Source organism: Esox lucius, chromosome 7 (genome assembly GCF_011004845.1).
Source record: "Esox lucius isolate fEsoLuc1 chromosome 7, fEsoLuc1.pri, whole genome shotgun sequence".
NCBI lineage: Eukaryota > Metazoa > Chordata > Actinopteri > Esociformes > Esocidae > Esox > Esox lucius.
This window is the reverse complement of record NC_047575.1, coordinates 40907827-40928468: the sequence shown is the minus strand read 5'-3', so window position 1 is coordinate 40928468 and position 20642 is coordinate 40907827. Positions and strand designations below refer to the sequence as shown.

At 40.2% G+C, this 20642-nt stretch overlaps 1 protein-coding gene across 1 annotated transcript; it reads left to right on the top strand.

Annotated features, from left to right (window-relative positions):
• The first annotated feature begins 5167 nt into the window (after positions 1 to 5167).
• LOC117594730 lies at positions 5168 to 17452 on the top strand. The gene is made up of 6 exons (XM_034293343.1): positions 5168 to 5868; positions 6071 to 6284; positions 10492 to 10739; positions 13657 to 13908; positions 14041 to 14147; positions 17196 to 17452. Exons 1-6 carry the CDS (start codon positions 5321 to 5323, stop codon positions 17450 to 17452), a joined length of 1626 nt encoding a protein of 541 aa, XP_034149234.1. The 5' UTR covers positions 5168 to 5320.
• Positions 17453 to 20642: the final 3190 nt, after the last annotated feature.

The window sequence follows — 20642 nt, the reverse complement described above, 5'->3', positions numbered from 1 at the left end:
AACAGAGAATGAGGAAGCCCGGAAGAGGCTGTCAAATGCACGGTTAAATGTGGGCCAAAGCCTTCATGTAACGGAGGAAGAGGGGCACCGCCAGCGTACACATGTTATACAGCAGGTGATAGAGGACCATGCGGTCGCCATCGAGAGAGATGAGGTATACTATAATTTCAGCCAAATATAGTAGTCAATATTTCTGCAAAAGAATAGAGGTCTAAATCTACATACTGACCTACAATATCTTACAGTAGTATAGCAAATGCTATGGATTGCCTGAAGCAATTTCAGTTTTTCAGTGTGTGCTTTTTAAAATGTGAATTTCTTTTAAAGATTAAAATCAATATATTCATATATATATATTAACAATCTTTCATAAGAAATGGCACATTCATAAACAGTTTAGCAGACTAAATATCCCAATAGACAGTGTATTGTTTGTTAAAAAGTCGCCAGATTATGATTGCCTAATCTAACACATTTTCTTCTACTTTAGATGATGGAAATCAGAGACCAGTTTGAAAAACTGTTGTTGGATTATCAGATTGAAAATAGCATCCGCTCTGATGCCCCATTTGAAGACAGGATGAAAAATCTCAGAATACAGCTGACAGTCCAGTACTTTCAAAAACAAAACATACCCATAAGGTCTTTGTTTACCTTAGAAGATGTTATCAGTGAGTTCTCTCTCACTGAAAGATTCACAATACTCAAGGCTTTAATAGAGGTACTAGTGAATGGCAACCCGGATGCTGTAAGCAAGGCTGCCAATCCCATGGAAAGGGATAAACATTTCCACCTTTGTCTACTAGAACAGTTGGCCGGTTTGAATCCAGCTCTGGCTGCTAAAGTGCTATTGGTCTTTCTTGAGTCATTTTCAAATGTATCACTGACCAGCAAGAATTACCTCAGTCAAATTCTATTTAACAATATCTGGACAATAGCAGAGATAATATTTTTTCTTCGGGGGACTGCTGTCATGGACATGAAGACTATTGACTCAATCCTTCAAACAGTGCAAACTTATAGACTAGATCTCCTCACTACACTGTCTGCCCTTCAAGATACAGACCCCCAAAATACTCTAAGAATGTATGCAGAAGAAGAAACTGATAAAGACATTCACAGCATTTTATGTGAAATGCAAAAGGCAAATTACCCAGAAAAGTTTCTCTTTGTGATGGAGGATATCTTAGGCAAAACAGCAAAAGAGCTTCTCAAATATGAAGTGGAAGACTTGAAGAGAGAGGAAAAACAAAAGATTAAAGATGTCCAGAAAAATACCAGATTGTTGGATTTTTCTGACCCAGACATAACCATCCTTAATGAAGTAATCATTGGAATATGTATCGCTGTCAGAGATTGCTCAACCTTTAAGACTCAAAGTGGAGATAACATTCAGGGATATTTTCCCAGACTCACCCAGCTGGCCTCACTGTTAATGCTTCTTTTATCACAGTCAGCATCAGATAAAGGATGCCTCTTAGAAATTGGCACTGGTGAAGGGAAGTCTTGCATTCTTGCCATGTTTGCAGTGATCCAGGCCATCCGGGGAGCCAAGGTTGACATTGTGACCAGTTCTGCAGTCCTCTCGCGACGAGACCAGGAGGAATGGAGAAAACTCTATGACATGTTTGACGTCACATCCTCGGTTGTTCCTCCACAACATTCATCCAAGGAGAGTGCTTCTGAAAACCTTGACCAAAGGCTACAGGATGCTTACAACCATCAAATTGTGTATGGAACTGTTGGTGACTTTGCAGCTGACATATTGAGGCAAGAATTTGAAAAAAAAAACACTCGTGGGGAGAGGAAATTTGACTTGGTGATTGTTGATGAGGTAGATTTCATGACTTTGGACAGTGGAATTCAGGTTACATTCCTTTCTCATGAAGCCAGTGGAATGAGACATGTTGAGCAACTGCTTGCGAGCCTTTGGTCAATGATGTCCATGTGCCGTCCCATAGAGATGAAAGAAACTGGAACAATTGAGTGGCTAACTGGCATACAGCACTTCCACAAGGCCGCAAAGATGGCCGTGATGGGCTCAGAAACATCAAAACATTTTACAGCAATTGCTATTTTGCTTCCTGGGTTGCAGTTTGGATTTTACACCCAGGGTGACATTGATAAGTTGGTGAAAAGTGAAGGACAAAAGGAATCCAACAGTGATGATTTTCAAGATCAAAATTGGAAAGATATTGAGGAATTTATGACAAAAATTGATGTGGACAAACAACATGACCTGCTAACCATTTTTGAGACTGCTTTGGATAAAACAGTTTCCATTGAGTGTTATACTGTTGTAAACAATCAAGCTGCCCTATTTGGGGAGAAAAAAACAGATAGAGACATGAATATCAAAATGCTTCTACTTCAGAATGGCAGAGCAAGTGAAATAATGTCTGAAAAATCTCTAATTAATGCAGCTGTTCATAAGATAAAGGGGAAAATCAAATATTCTAATGAATGTGAGCCAGAATCTAAGGAAACTGAAAATTTTATTGTGATCCCCTCTTTCTTAAGGAAATACATAGAGAATCGTTTGCCAGTCTTTGTAGGAAATGCCTTAAAAGCCATTGCAATGACTCAGGGGAGAGAGTACATGATTGATGTGTCATCTGCAGTAATCCCAGGCACTGTCAGTGAATCTGACAAACATCTCTATCACACTGTCATCCCAGTGGACTACCAGGCCAGTGGAGTGCTGGAGAAGAACAAACGCTGGGGTGACGGCCTCCAACAGTTCCTGGAAATGAAGCACCAGTTAGCATTGACTTCCCTATCCACTGTTACAAATTTCATGTCAAATAATAATTACTTTAAAAGGTACATTAAAGGGAGTGGTATATTCGGTGTCTCGGGAACATTAGGAGGGAATCCAGACAAAGACTTCTTAAAAAAGCATTACCAAACAGACAGCTACACAATACCATCACACCGCCACAATAAGGTAGTGGAGCTTCCAACTCTGCAGGTGTGTGGGGATGACTCGGATTGGACAGAGGCTGTCAGTAAAGCTGCATGGAGAGCTGCAGACAGGGGACAGGTGGTGCTAGTGGTGTGTGAGGATGTAAAGACAGCCAATGAGCTTCGTGAGAAAATGGATGACCAAAAAACATCTCCCCATCATCCAATCACAATGTACACCATCAGTGAAAGAGACAACATTGAACTAACCACATTCCGAAAGGGAAACATAATTATTGCAACCAACCTAGGAGGACGTGGCACTGACATAAAAGTGGAGCAGGAAGTAAATCAATGTGGTGGACTTTTTGTTCTCCTCACTCACTTCCCTGGAAATCGGCGAGTGGAGAAACAGGTGTTTGGAAGGACGGCCAGAAAAGGAAACCCTGGCATGGTCCAGATGATCCTCCACCGTGACCATTTGGCACCCGCATACCAGGGCCAGTCTGTGGAGGTCATGAGGCAGCTGAGAGAGGAGTACGAAATCCAGCGCATCAATGGTATGGAGAAAAATGAGCTGTTGGAAATTGACATAAAGGAGAAGTTGTTCTCCACATTTTGTACATTTCTCCATGAGTTTGATGGGAACTACACAATGCAAGAAAAGAAAGAGCTGTTGAAAATGAAAAGTAGCGAAGTTGAAAATTGGATCAAAAATCAAGGCAATAAGCTTGATTATGAGCCTGCACTAAATGCTCTAAAAGAAGCCTGGTCTTTGTGGCTGACCCTGCATGAGCAGGACATTGAGAGGCATGTGGATTTCAATAGCCTGGAACATGACTTGCTTAAACAATTAGAAGACACAAGCAATATGGTCTTAAAGGGTCAAAGCCATAATTTCTATGATTATCTCAAGCAAGCTGTTGTCAGAACCAATCTGCATTGTCGAAACAAAACAAAGTCTGACTATGGAGCAAAATCATTCTGGCAGAATGTTGTCAGATGTGACCCATTTTACAGGGCTGTGGCACTATACAACCAATCTTACATCACAATTAACCTAGGAAAGGATGGCTATAAAGGAGAAGCCATTAAACTGCTGGAAGAGGCAAAGAAAACTCTGGGGGTCTTTATCACTGAAACAACTAACACTGCAATGGCCTGTCAGATGTCAATGAGGGGTAACTTTGAACCACATCATGATGGTGTTTCTAATTTAAAGAATCAGATGGAAGTTCGGATGAATATTTTCAATGCCTGGATTGGCTACATTGACAAGGCACTGAAGAAACTTGCAGAGCTTGATAGGAGCTCATATTATGCTGTGACGGAAGAGTCTTCTGTGTATGCACTCTCAAACGATAAGGACCATGTCACTACAAATGAACTCATGGCCCTCTATGAGTATGGCCTAGGCATTGTATTTGAGGTTGAAGAGAAGCCAAAGTTTAACTTTGATGCCATGATTTGTTTCATTCTGGGTATTTACCAGGTCTTAACTGGTGTTCTGGTGTGTGCCCTGTCTTTCGGCTCTGCTTCTCAGTTTGGCCTTGGGTTGATCTTGGAAGGTGTGTCAGACATGATCAGTGGGTGTCAGGGCATGGTAACTGGAGTTTTCTCTTGGGCATTATGGGCTATTTCCAAAGCCATCAGCATTGGCATTTCTTTACTTACAGCTGGATTTGGTGCTATCAAGAGAGGTGTCAAGGCTGTATATAAGACCACCAAAGGTCTCCTAACAGGAACCAAGACCCTTTCATCTGTTGCAACAAATGTCCTCAAATCAGGCAAACAGGCGTTCAAATCAACCTTCTCCTTTGTGTCACAAGGTTCAGGAACAAAGATTTGCACAAGTGTTGTGGTTAAACAGAATTTGAAGCATTCATGCAAATATGCAGTACAGGAAGTAGCAAAGCAGGCAGTGACCCATTCATTGCACTATGTCATTGATGCAGGAGTTCATGCTGCTCTAAAAGCAATTATGGATGCTATATTCAAGGACGCAATTATCAGTGAAATAAAGGATAATGTTGACTTGGATCACACTGTTAAAGAGCTTGTGTGCTCTGCAGTTCCAAAATCTGTGCTAGATAAACAGACCGATGATTTCAAGATTGATGAGAAGAATGAGGAAGAGATGACTGAATTAGTTAACTTGATGACAACAAGTGCTCTTCATAACCTTATGACAGATTGCTCTAAGGTGCACGAGGTAATTGACAAACTCAGTTTGGTGAGTAACAAAACAATGGAAATTCTGAACAAAAATAATATAAAAGTGCCTGGCAAATACAAAACAGGCATAGATGCAAGTATTTTAATAGCAAATTGCAGCATTTATTTGTACGAAATCTGTAAGGACATCCCTACAAAGGAAGTGATTAAATGCAAATTTATCCCAGCGTTGATAACGGAAATGAATAATCTGATGGAGAAGTATAATCAGGATGGCAGGCACAACCTCCCTGATGTGGAACGCCTGAAGGATAAGCTCCTGGCCAGTATCGCAGAGAATGCTGTACATGCATTTAATGAGGCCTGTGCCACACACATGACAAAATTCATGAAATGCGCTTTTAAGGAAAAGATCGATAAAGTCACCACAGGCATCAGCAAAGTCACTGGCAACATGCTTGGCAGGTACAAGACTGATGATTTCTTTCAGGAGCAGAGGCAAAGGCATGTGATGAGAACAGCCAGCAAGACTGCAGCTGTGTCTAAATCAGAATATGAGCAAAGTGACCTCGAACATTATGTCAATAACATCAGTGACATTAACCAGCCAGCCTCGGAGCTAGATATCTATGTTCTCACAAAGAGTGACTTGCTCCAGGGCAAAGGCATCCGAGTTACAATTGTAGACAAACATGGAAAACCAGTTTACGAGAACGATTACCCAGGCATTGATCCCTCTGCTGGAAACATCGAACTCAGACTGACCAGAAAGCCAGAACAAGCTGAAGAGTATGTGCCTCAGATATCCCCTTAATTTCATCAATTTTAAAAGTTTTAATATTATACACATTACAGAATGACTACTGGTTTTCTACATTTTGACTGCAATAAATGTAAACACCAACAAAAAATATTATTAGGTCCAAAAAAAAAGTTACTCTAGTCCCTGTTGTTTTTTTTATAAACATTTGTTTATTTGCCTTTTCATTAGAAGTCTACTCTCAAAGTGGAAAGACCAGATATTAGGAGTTGGAACTTCACATACCGGCCATTACACTGTTCTTCACCCAGACGGAAGAGAATGCCCAGTAGTATCAGATGGCCAGAACTGCCTGTATCATGCTGTCATCCAAGCCACATCTGGGGATAACCAGCACGACATCAAAGAGAAGGCGGTCATTTTGCGCAATAATGTAAAAAGACAGGTTAGTCATGGATTGCTTTTTGTGTTGTTCTGTTCAGTCAGCTACTTTGACTCACAAGTCTGAACAAAGGCTGGAATATCAACTCTTAAGGGCTGGTTCTTTTGATGGACAATGTTTTTAATGCAGACATTTTTTGTTTAAAGACAAATGGTAAGAGCTTTGACGAGCAAAGAAATTACAGGAAATTAAAATGAGCACAACAATTCTTCATTTTACTTTCACAACAGAACGGTTCTCAAAAGCAAGACATTTGACAACTTTATTACTGTAGCTCTGTTGTCACAGTGTTGAAGGGAGTGGAGACAAACGCAGGAAATATGGCAAGGGTTTTTATTTCCCAACTCAAAGCATGTCAAATATCTGACTGGGCAAGCCCAAAGTAAAGTGAGGTGTAAAGCCTCCAAAACAGAACTCGCAGACAAAGCCGGAATGACACAGACTTATTGTACTCACTGCAGGGTGACAAGGAAATAATGGCCAACACAGCACTGGGGAAACAGGGCCATACATATAGGCTTAATAATCAGTGTGAAATGGGAAACAGGTGTGGGCAACAATATGGGGACAGTCCGGGGTGAAGGTGATTAGACAGAACAGTGGTGCCTAGAAGGCTGGTGACGTAGACCTCCAGAGCTGGTGCAACAGAGGAGCACCTGTGCCGGGGGATTCGTGACATCTGTCAACCTGCTGCTTGATGTAGCTCTAAAAGAACAGATAAATAGAGCATAAAATATCAACACAACATATTACCATTTCAATGATTTTGCAAATTTCACCAAATCAGTTATTTTGCTGAGTTAGAGTTTGAATAGGCATACCTGCCAAATGTATGGACTTCACCCATGACTGGGAAGTCCTTGATAGCCATAGCTATTACACTAACCAAAAATAAATGATACATGTCAAAAGCCCTGCTCATGTTTCATAAGTTAAAAAAAATCCTAGAAACTTCACATACGTATTATCAGTCTTGGGTGAAATACATGGTTTATAGACTAATTCATTTATTTGAATAGGCTGATTTCTTTTTATAAAGTGTAACTCAGTAAAATCACTGAAATTGTTTGATTTACAAATAATTCAAATATCCCATGAACATTTATTGAAAATGACAATTAAACCTAAGTGAAAAATACATATTTTGTTTTGAGACTTTAAAAGGGTGGCTGTAGAATGATTCAGTCCTACATCAAAACTTTTCATTACTAAAACTAATCCCATGAGTAGAAATGGTCATTAAATATTGATTTAAATAAGTATAATGAGATAGCTTACATAAAATATACAGTGCCACTCAGAAGTATTAACCCCCTTGGACTTTACGACATTTTGTTGTGTTACAATATGGAGTTTTTGCCACTGATCAACTCAAAAAGTCAATAATGTCAAAGTGAAAAATATAATATACAAATGATTGTAAACGAATTACAAATACAAAACAGAACATTATTAATTGCATTAGTATTCACCCCTTTAGTTTAATTTGTAAACATTTGGACAAAGCAATTTGTGCTCAGTATTTTTTGCAAAATTGCTCAAGCGCTGTCAAATTGTATGGTGCCCTTTGGTGTGGTGGTCAATTCTTTCCACATATTTTCAATAGGATTGAGGTGCAGGTTTTGAATAGGCCACGGCAGGACATTGACTTTTGTTTTTTTTAAGCCACTCCAGCAGAAGGGAACTGTTTCAGAAACGTGTACAAATTAATGTGGATTTTTTTTTCAAAATGGGTGAATTCAGTTAAAGAAGCTGCAGGCTAGAACATTTTATGTAATTTGACACATTTTTTATGATAAGAATCCAAATAAAGTTGTCAGTTGTGAAAACTGGAGAAACTTGTCAATGAGTCCTTGTCCAACTGACATCTTGATGAGCCAGTTGATAAATGCTCGTAAAACAAATTGTTTTATACACTTTGCAAATACTGTATCTTAACAGGTTCCAGTCAAGAGGATTTTATTTGCTTATTTGCCATTTATTGGTTTCTAAATGATGGAAAGGAATGGACAGCACCCAGATGGGCATAAAAGCACAATCCCAAAAAACTGTGTGTGAACTGAATATATGAAGGTAAAATTGCTTTTAGGAGTAAAAAGTTTTGGAGTAAAAATAATTTGCAAACTTGTGAATAAATTTAGCAAACTTTTCAGTAGTTTTATATAGAAATGGCCATCAGTGGGATTACACAGAATACTGTCAATTAAATCAACCCCAAGCGATGCCCTCATGAGATTCGAAACCAGGTCGTCCACATGGAAGGCTGTGGTGCTGACTACACCACAGAGCTCTAAGGTTGATGGATGTCAGTATAGCCTCTGTTTTAACAGCTAATTGGCCATTTGTGAATGATATTGATACGGTTAAACTAACTAACGTTTCTTACTAAGTTTACCTCCACCACAAATAGTGTCTATTAACTGTTAGCTTTTGCCACTGGCCCGTTTGAACAGCTTATTAGCCAGTAATAGGCTTTTCCAGTATCTACTAACTTACTGGAATAGTCATAGGAATTTAGCAATTGCTAGCGAGTCTGCTCTTCATTTCATGGCATAAGAACATATATTTTTCTTTCATGGCATAACAACTTACTTTTTTCTTTTATTTGTGAATGACATTGATACAATAACTATCAAGAAAGGTGACGATAACTAGCTTTTTTATCAAGTGAAAGGACGAGAGAATCGTGGAAATAAAATAAATAAATGTTGTTGATAACAATAGATTCAAACTTGAGTATGCCACGTGAGAGGCGCTGTCTTTAACCACAACGTCACAGCTTAACGCATTTCCCAGTCACTAAACACTATTGAGCATTGTGTTAAACTGACTAGCGTTTCTTATTAAGTTTACCTCCACCACAAATAGCGTCTATGAACCGTTAATAATCATAAGAATTGAGCAATTGCTAGCGAGACTGAAGATCAACTTTTCCATTCCAGAAACATTTACAATATAACCGTATACAGTTTTAGTTAGGGCTCACTGTAACATTACTACTGTATGTTGTAGCCAGCAAATGTGTTTGCCTATCCTGACCCAAAACACATGCACGGATGCGTACTTCGAAAAAATCCACCAGAAACTGTCGCACCATAACTGTAAATTGTTTTATTTTCTGGCTTACTATAATGTCGTCACTGGAGGTTTTAGCCAGCAAAGTTTTAGTATATACAGAAATAATTCAGAAGGCACACTTGGCTTCGCCTGCAAGGAGATACGAACCCGTGACCAATAATTCACAGGTTCACTTCTTTAACCACTACGCTATTTAACAAGGGGTAGTCTGTCACACACTCACTAAGAGACATTCGCTCTTCTTGGCCGGCTCCACTTACGTGGTCCGGCAAAAACCTCAGCACATTCAACATCTCCTACCTCATGTTCACGAGTTTTCAGTAGGTTAGTCTAGTTCATGGAACGTGACAATGCATTTGTAAATTAAGAAAAACAGATTTCAATAAAAGCTATTTAAACGTTTTTGAAAAGTGTAATGTCAGCTTTTGGTGTAAATTCTTACTTTAGCTAGTTGCTAGATTACATTTTTTGTCATTTAGCCAGTAGACTCCAGTAAAACATAGTTTGTGCATTGACCTAGCGAGGTGGAAAAATCACCTCTCATATTATGAGCTAGCATGTGAAAATTTTACTACTTATGTTTTCCTTACTTTACAAGTTCATTGTAACGTTCAATGAGCTAGATAAAATAAGGCTTGTTATACTCTCAAAAACTCCTGCACTTGTGGTAAGAGAAACCAACCGTGCTGAGCCATGGTTTTGCCTCCTCTGCATCACAAACATACAACAGGGAACTGTCAACCCATCATCACCCCTACTTCATGTGGCCACGTCCCCATGTATAGTCTTCACACTGAGTTCACCATATTTGGATACAGAAATTGGCTGGACTGATTGGATCTTGTTAGAGTGTAATTTTTAATTCTTATTTGGCCAAGTAGCAGAGAGACTATCAAAAGGCTATCAGATTTCAATGCAAGTATCAATCAACTGTCTGGGTGTTGACTCGATAATCTTAAATAGCTCTAGTCTGACAATAGCCTTAACATTGTTGTAGATTCTTATAGTATTTTATTGTGAATCACATCTTAAAAAACACATTTACAAATGCTGAAACTGTAAATAACTTTACATAAAATTAACATATTTTTTCCTGTTCCCTCCCTCTTTATTCTTAATTTCCTTTAAACAGATTCAAGACAACCCATTAGTTTATGTGCGGTTAGTGGAAATCCAGAAGAGCTATGATGAATGTAAAACCAATCCTGGACAATATGCCTTCATCGGAGGAGGGAAAAAAGATTTCCAGAGACAAGAGGACAAGGATCGTGAATATTTTTCTGCCATGGAAACCATGAAGAAATTTAAGCATGTTTCTGGGTTGTCAGAATATGTTATTGCCATAAAATATGATCTTGGATACGTGGGGACATATGAAGAGTTAAGTATTTTTGTTTATTTTTTTCAGGTGAAAAATAACTTTTTCTTTCCTTTCCAAAAAAGTCAAAAAGGAAGGTTTTGAGTGAGGACCAGAAGGGTAAAAATTAAGAGACCGCTGCAAATTGAACGCTTCCGTTCCTCACTCAAAACTTTCCTTTTCAACTTTTTTGAAAAGGAAAGAAAAAGGTGCAGTGGTCTCTTAATTTTTTCCAGAACTGTAGATTAGATTAGATTCAACTACAGCTCCAGAAAAAATTAAGAGACCACTGCACCTTTTTCTTTCCCTTCCAAAACAGTTGAAAAGGAAAGTTTTGAGTGAGGAACAGAAGTGTTCAATTTGCAGTGGTCTCTTAATTTTAACCCTTCTGTTCCTCACTAAAAACCTTCCTTTTCGACTTTTCTGGAAAGGAAAGGAAAAGGTGCAGTGGTCTCTTTAATGTATCCGGAGCTGTATATGAATATATAAAATGTACGGAAAAAGCTAATGAGTACAAACTAAGAAGCACGATTTTGGGCTAATCCAAAATTCCACTAATAAGGATTCAGGCAGACCTTCCTGAAACTATGGTGTGCATTGGGCTTTGTTATGCCATGGGGGCATTTTCCTTGCATGGTTTGGGTCCTCTTATCCCCTTAGATGGCAGTGTCTCTGCAAATAATAACGTTATTCTGAGTGATCACCTGTATCCTGTGGTGAAACGTTTCTCTCTTTCTCTTTTCTGGTGGCTTGTGGTTGCAAAACACCTTACTGAGACACTTCATAGGTTTTTTTCTTTGTCTCTATCTTGAAATTGTCTACATTGTTGAAATTCTGTAGTCTTGGGTACTAATACAGTTACATTATTTTTGCCTGGACCACGTAAGCAGAGCTGGCCAAGAATAGTGAATGTCTCTTATTGACTGAGTGAGTGAGTGACTGACTGACTCAATTACCTTTTTAAATAGTGTAGTGGTGAGAGAAGTGAACCTGCCAGCTATAGGTCTCGTGATTGAATCTCCTCGCAGTCAAAACAAGGCATTTAGATTTGTTCCGAATAAACAAATATTTTGCTGGCTATAACCTTCACTATATTAAGCCTAAACTGTTTATGGTACAAACCACCACAAACGAAGCACAACCGAATGAGCCTATTTTGACTCAATTTGGAGCATGTTGGGGAGCTGAGTGACGTCATCGCCTACAATTAAATGTCTAATATTAAAATAACCGAAGCAGCACAAACAGAACTTTTTACGGCACAAACCGGCACAAACGAAGCACAGACAAATTAGACTATTTTGGTTGAAATCGGAGCATGTTGGGGTGCTGCGTGACCCAAGAATGACCTATAAAATATTCCTTAATATGAAAGCAGCACAAACGAAAATGTTAACGCCAAAAACCAGCACAAACAGAGCACAAACGAATGAGCCTATTTTGTCTAAGTTTTGCGTTGGGTGGGGGGCCAACTTCACTCAAAACTTTCCTTTTCAAATTTTTTGGAAAGGAAAGAAAAAGTTGAATTGGTCTCTTAATTTTTTCTAGAACTTTATGCAGGATTGCTAGACGACTTTATATTACCTGAGCTACTTGTGTGTATCAATTGTATGGGGGCAAGATTACTATCAATCAATCAATCAATCAAAATGTATTTATAAAGCACTTTTTACAACAGCAGTTGTCACAAAGTGCTTTACAGAGACACCCGGCCTTAAATCCCAAGGAGTAAACAACAGTAGTGTTGAATTTCAGTGGCTAGGAAAAACTCCCTAAGGAGGTCGAATTTTAGGAAGAAACCTAGAGAGGACCCAGGCTCAGAGGGGTGACCAGTCCTCTTCTGGCTGTGCCGGGTGAGATATTAAGAGTCCAATTGGAATAATAAATAAATGTATCTGGGCTAAATCCAGAGTCTATTTGATTTTAGACTAGGTCAGAAGTATGACCAGGTGGACAAGGACAGGGACAGCAACGGGCCCCCCAATCATCTCCTTCTAAAATTTAAAACTGGAGGAAACTGAGAAAAGTTAGTAGTACATCCCTCATGTCCCCCAGCACAATAATATAGCAGCGTAACACCTTGGAAACTGAGACTACTACTACTGACAGTAACTCTTTGTTTATGCGAAGTGTGTGGTAATACCATAGTCAGATAAAATATTACTGATAGCATAGCTCATCACTCTCTGTCTTAAAAATAATCACTCCCCAATAGATTGGAAGTTGTGATTGTATGTCTTCACTTACGAAATAACAATCCAGTAAGAATTCTGGGTGTATATCATCCAACTTCAGAAATGTTTGCCGAACAATAAGTCATGTTATGCTGAGTTCAACTTCACCCAGCTGATCATTAAGCCAACACAGATCTAAAGGATCCAAGAAATTGTACTATATTTTTCAGTTTACTTTTATATAGCCAAATGACCAATTTTGACAAGAAGCTCAGTGTTTGCAACTCACCAGCCAAGCTGGGGTTGTCCACAGGGTCCAATAGGCGCCAGGCAGCCCAAACAATTACACATATTTCATAGGCTCTTCAAACAAAGATTTGCCTGGCAAGTGCATCTGCGTCGCTATGACTGTGTTTTCAAGCACCGGTCATGCCACTGCCGATTGTGGTCGAGGGATACGGTAGGGTAGCACATATTGGGCTGGCGTTGTCTGGGGGGCGGGGGGAGGTAATCAGCAAAGGGGATATCCTTGTGCTGCCGCGTTCCAGCAACGTCTCTGGCGGGACGGGCGCCTCTGACCTGGCCATGCATAAGACAATGTGAGCGAGTTTCATCCGATGTGTTGGCTCACATTGACTCCCTGGTACAAGGTTGTATAGTGGGATTGGGAGAAAAGGGGTAACATTTAAAAAAAGGATTTTAAACAAACTATTTTCATTCTAAGCTGTATTTAAATTCCATGTTTATTTCCATGTTTTTTTTTTAGATTAAAAAGTTTTACTAAGTGTAAAGCACAAGTTGTGGAAAAGGACCACATCATACCAAAGGATACACTTCAGAGGGCCCTGAAGGAAAATAAATTCAATGAACTTGAGCAGAAGAATCCACAGCTTCATGCTCTTGTGAAGAGTATAACTAATGACCAAAATGGAGAGAAACATCTGGTTATGCAAGTACTCTACCAGCATCACCGTGTTTCCCTGACCACAGGCAATTACAGTGAGGCAAAGCAATGCAGGTAAGTCTGAATTTTAGTCAGTTCAGTCATGAGATTCGTCTTTCGTTGTCTAAGGGCAAACTGCAATGATTATCGGGTATGTCTGACAGTATCTCCATCTCTTTGTCCATCTCTGTCCCTGACTCTCACCAGGGAGATGTTGGCTAAAACAATCGTTTCGGGGGACGCAAAGGGAATGATAAAGATGAGCATTATCATGGGCAACCCTTTCTCATCCGCGCTGGTCCTGGAGGAAGCAGGTATAGTCACCTCCTCCATCCATTTGTCTTCCATCCTGTTTGTATTGCTCCACACATTCTTGATTTCTTACATCGGCAGGTATAGCATTGCTATAACACTGTTTTTAAATGCTCCATTACATTCAATGTTTGTCTTACCATTCCAATTACTTTTAATGTCAAAATGGCCAACAATTGAATCATAAAGAGCAATTATCAACCAAAAAGGCAGAAGCAAAATAATTACAGTTTTTAAATCTGAAAGTACAGATTAAACGAGACATCGACTATCTTTCTCTATGACTTAATCTTACATATGCAGGTCTCCCATTCCATAGCAATTTGATATAACAATAGCATTTTCCTTAGTTCTGTCAGTGCAAGTGTAAGCATTGTAAATAGCTAAATTAAAACCAATGTTTATACTTATGCCAAATGATGTAAGGTACGTACTAGCTAGCTATAGCCATAGACTAACTTTAAAAATAATATGTATACAGTATCTCACAAAAGTGAGTACCCCCCTCACATTTTTGTAAATATTTGATTATATCTGTTCATGTGACAACACTGAAGAAATGACACTTTGCTACAATGTAAAGTAGTGGGTGTACAGCTTGTATAACAGTGTTAATTTGCTGTCCCTTCAAAATAACACAACACACAGCCATTCATGTCTAAACTGCTGGCAACAAAAGTGAGTACACCCCTAAGTGAAAATGTCCAAATTGGGCCCTAAGTTTCAATATTTTGTGTTGCCACCATCATTTTCCAGCACTGCCTTAACCCTCTTGGTCATGGAGTTCACCAGAGCTTCACAGGTTGCGACTGGAGTCTTCTTCCACTCCTCCATGGCGACATCACGTAGCTGGTGGATGTTAGAGACCTTGCGCACCTCCACCTTCCGTTTGAGGATGCCCCACAGATGCTCAATAGGGTTTAAGTCTGGAGACATATTTGGCCAATCCATCACCTTTACCCTCAGCTTCTTTAGCAAGGCAGTGGTCGTCTTGGAGGTGTGTTTGGGGTAGTTATCATATTGGAATACTGCCCTGTGGCCCAGTCTCTGAAGGGAGTGGATCATGCTCTACTTCAGTATGTCACAGTACATGTTGGCATTCATGGTTCCCTCAATGAACTGTTGCTCCTCAATGCCGGCAGTACTCAACTTTGGTCGACCATTGCGAGGCCTGTTCTGAATGGAACCTGTCCTGTTAAACCACTGTATGGACTTGGCCACCATGCTGCAGCTCAGTTTCAGGGTCTTGGTAATCTTCTTATATGACGGCGTAGTGTGTTACTAATGGTTTTCTTTGAGACTGTGGTCCCAGCTCTCTTCAGGTCATTGACCAGGTCCTGCCATGTAGTTCTGGGCTGATCCCTCACCTTTCTCATGATCATTGAGGCCCCACGGGGTGAGATCTTGCATGGAGCCCCAGAACGAGGGAGATTGACCGTCATCTTGAACTTCTTCCATTTTCCAATAATTGCGCTAACAGTTGTTTCCTTCTCGCCAAGCTGCTTGCCTAGTCTGTGAGAGACAGAATTCTTACTGGTTTGTAGGTGATCAAATACTTATGTCATGCAATATAATGCAAATTAATTATTTAAAAATCATATGAAAATCAGTACCTCCAAATCCGAGGCCATGGTCCTCAATCGGAAAAGGGTGGCTTGCCCACTTCCGGTTGGTGGAGAGTGCCTGCCTCAAGTGGAGGAGTTTAAGTATCTAGGGGTCTTGTTCACGAGTGAGGGAAGGATGGAACGGGAGATTGACAGACGGATTGGTGCAGCTTCTGCAGTAATGCGGTCGATGTATCGGTCTGTCGTGGTGAAGAAAGAGCTGAGCAGCAAGGCGAAGCTCTCGATTTACCGGTCAATCTACGTTCCTACTCTCACCTATGGTCATGAGCTTTGGGTCATGACCGAAAGGACAAGATCCCGGATTCAGGCGGCCGAAAAGAGCTTTCTCCGCAGGGTGGCTGGGCGATCCCTTAGAGATAGGGTGAGAAGCTCGGTCACCTGGGAGGAGCTCAGTGTAGAGCCGCTGCTCCTCCACATTGAGAGGGGTCAGCTGAGGTGGCTTGGGCATCTGTTTCGGATGCCTCTGGAACGCCTTCCTGGGAAGGTGTTCCGGTCCCGTCCCACTGGGAGGAGACTCCGGGAAAGACCTAGGACACGCTGCAGGGACTATGTCTCCCGGCTGGCCTGGGAAAGCCTCAGTGTCCCCCCCGGAAGAGCTAGAGGAAGTGTCTAGGGAGAGGGAAGTCTGGGCATCCCTGCTCAGACTGCTGCCCCCGCGACCCGGCCCCGGATAAGCGGAAGATGATGGATGGATGGACAATGTGATTTTCTAGATTTTTCTTTTAGATTCCGTGTCTCACAGTTGAAGTGTACCTATGATAAAAATTACAGACCTCTACATGCTTTGTATGTAGGAAAACCTGCAAAATCGGCAGTGTATCAAATACTTGTTGTCCCCACTGTAGCTAATATTTGGTGGATTTCAATGCTTAATCGTGTCTAGCGATCTAATGTCGAGATGCTATACCGACACTAGACAAACATACAGCAACATGGTGTACTGGTTAAAGACACAGCCACTCACCTGGGGGACCCGGGTTTGAATCCAGTGAGGGTGACGACATTTGTCACTTCTAATTGCGGGCTGGCTGAACTAGGCTTGCCTGGTTCTTTTTCTGGTCTTATTATAGAGTTCCGTTGATATAAAATGGAGGGGAAAAAGGCCATTTTGAATAAGTAGGGGGGGGGCATGTCCCAGTCATGTTCAAGTTCAAGTTCAAAAGGTTTATTTGTCATTTGCATTAACAAGTTACGGCAATGAAATGCATGGTTTTCATGTATAATGAAACCTATGCCTCTGTTCTCATTTTAATTAGAATTTTGCATTTGGTTGAATTGGCATCTTTTTAGTGAGATCTTGTTGGTTACTCAAATGACTATTAATATTTCAAGAGAGTTTATATTCTCTGAGGATTACATCTGAGGATCAAATATCTGCTGTTGTTGTGAGGACTTGATTATGTTTTTGTTTCTACTTTTCCTTAGGACTAGATCCCCACGTATGCAAAATAAACAGGGAGACATCTCTGTCAGAGTCTGGGACCAAGTGCTACTACAAAGTTGGATACAAGCAATTCATTGATCACTATCATAAAATGGGCATCATTGATCAAAATCAAAAGAAGAGTCTGCAGTCCTGGTTGAATAAAGATGATTTCATGAAGAAAGACACTATTGAGTTTAAAAAGATAACAACATGCCTGATCCGCCAAACGAAGAAAGATACAAATGTGAAACACTGATGAACATGGATAGCTCATTGTGAGCAACACTGTATAATGCAGACAAATTGTAATTGAGAAAATATGGGTTGCATGGAATAGAAATACATTGCATATCCTTGATTGAATAATGTCCAATCATAAAAGGATAAGGTGAGTGCAATTGTCTGTGGCTACTATTGGAGATTTTGATATATACTTATGTAATCAATGAAATCAATTAATGTATCAATCACACTCACACAACTAATCAGTATGGTAATCTGTATAATCATCAATATACAATGTGTCCTACAATATGTGTCCTACAATGGAAGTAATCAGAGCACCATTAGATTATTAGATTTGAGGTCCTGAGGGCCCTGTTATTTTATGGAGTTTTCAAGGCCTGCGCCACCAATATTAAACAATGATGGTTTGTTGGGTGACTTCCTGAATGATAAGAAATAACGGTGGCGGGTCAAAGAAGATCCGCCCAAAGAATTAGCATAGTGGGATGGCCAGGTAGTGTTATACAAGATGGTACTGTATAAAATTGGGTGTCCGATGTTGGAAAGGCAGTTGCTTTAACAGCTTTAACTTTTTCTACAGCCCTAGGAGAACAGCTTCGGGCTACAAGTAAGATGACATGGCAGAACAGGCAAGCTCTTGATTGGATCTTAGCAGAAAAGGGAGGTGTTTGTGTTATGTTTGATGAACAGTGCTGTACTTTTATCCCTAACAATACTGCCCCTGATGGTTCATTCACTCAAGCTATGATCAAGCTAAAACGATTGAGACAGGAAGTAAAAGATAACTCAGGGAGAGATGCTCACACTTGGGACTGGCTTGAGTCCTCATTAGGACAGTGGCGCACTATTTTAACTAAGGTAGGTGTAGTAATTGGGATAGTCCTGATAGTCGTAGCTCTGATAAAATGTTGTGTAGTTCCTCACCTCAAATCATTTTTGACCAGGACTGTAGCCTCTGCGAGCCATAGGACAGGATTCAGCTGACAACTTGCAGGTTACTCCATGTCCTGGCTATCCTGGCCAGTATGTGGACAGGTATGGACGCCCATGTAATGTGAAAGGGGGGCCCCTGGACTGTCCCTATGGAAACCCAGAATGTGAATGGTCAGTCAGACCAGGCGCTGGATGGGCCTGTAAGGATTATCAGCGAAAGAATGCAGGAGTCAAGGTGGCTATGGTAACACCGGTGAGGGGAGCGGACACGGATGGGTATTATGTTGGAATGGATGTTAATGTGGACATAAATATGGACGGTAACTACATGGACGGTACTGAAACGGATAGTGTGCAAACGGACTGTGACCCTTCGGCCCCAATGTTGAGTGAGGGTGATTACGACAACGGCAACGGCATGAGCACTGCCGTTGTCCCTATAAGTCGTCTCATTGCAAATACTGCAGTAAAGACTTTCACAGAGTGATCAAAGGACAAGTATTTACCGAAGGACGTGATCATTTTCCAGAGCCTTATGATTGTGCCATGTGCCGAAGGGGGGACTGTCATTTGTGTACTGAATTGGATTGTTCTCCACTGTTACTGAAGGTTTCGAGTTCCTAGGTGGCTGGTAGCCAACCTAGTACAAGGAGAGTTTTGCTTGGAGAATTAGATGGTTTATTATTTTCCTTATTTTTCTCATATCTTTATGCTCTATTTGATTGAAGTGATTATCATTCAAACGATGTATGATTTGTTTTATATGCAGTTTATACTCATTGTATAATCATTTATATACCATTTATATGTAATCATTTGAAACAACATATTTTGCAAGGCCCAGAAAGAAAATCTGCACATGCTTACACACACTTGTTTGATTGGTTATGCTGAAAGTCTTTTACTTCATCTCAGTCAAAAGGGGAGGGAGAGGTTTGGCTTTCAGCCTCTGGCGTGGTGGATGACAATGGAGTTTGTTTTAAGTAATTGGGTTGATTTCAACTCTCTTATAGAAGCTGAGTTCTCATTCTCACCTACCATGTCCAGGACTAGATTATAGGACTTTAAAGTCCCAAAGGGGGGATGTATTGGAGATTTTGATACTTATACTTATGTAATCAATGTGATCAATCACACTCATACAACTAATCAGTATGGTAATCTGTATAATCATCAATATACAATGTGTCCTACAATATGTGTCCTACAATGGAAGTAATCAGAGCACCATTAGATGTATTAGATTTGAGGGCCTGAGGGCCCTGTTATTTTTTGGAGTTTTCAAGGCCTGCGCCACCAATATTAAACAATGATGGTTTGTTGGGTGACTTCCTGAATGATAAGAAATAACGGTGGCGGGTCAAAGAAGATCCGCCCAAAGAATTAGCATAGTGGGATGGCCAGGTAGTGTTATACAAGATGGTACTGTATAAAATTGGGTGTCCGATGTTGGAAAGGCAGTTGTTCTGCAGACCAACTCGGCTTTTTTGAATCTTCATTACAGTCTATTTTGGATTCACAAGTTCCTGAGTCTTTGCATCTTTTTTGGAGATCTAAAGTTTCTTCCACGACACTACCACCTGCAAAACCATCCCCTTTTTGGGGGTTGTCTTGCTGTTGCCTCACCATTGCACCTTTAGTCACTTCAACACTGATTCACAATCACTAATGCTTCCTAACTGGGCAGATTGATACCCCTGAAGTTTAATTGACTTGGTGTTATAATGTGATGATTACGTGTTCCCTTAATTTTTTTGAGCAGTGTATATATGCTTCTGCACACTCATTGGCTGACGCCAACTGCATATATTCAAGTATCTCAGGCTGAGCAGCACAAGTGCGGCTGGGATAAACATGATTAGGGGTTTGCAATGTAAAAAGGGAGTGGAACTGGCTTTGAGGGACAGATTTGAGTACCACTGATGATCACCTCCAAAATGAATCCTTCAAATCATGATGACAAGCCACTGTGTAACTAGCTATCATTATCCACTGTACCAGGATAATGTTTTAAAAAACCTACCCATGGAGGCAGCACTATTCTACTGAAATGCCCCTTTAAGAAATTGAAGTTGCATGTATTGCCAGGCTTGTACATATGTTGCTCTTAATTCTTGCCACCTTAACAATAAAAAAATATATATATTTACTTTATTTTTTTAATTCCAATTGACAAAATTATTGCCTGACTGGCAATTCCAAACAAAGCTTTGCAAATGCCACTGTTCAATCACTTAATAAAAAGTGAAAAATTAACTTGATAACAA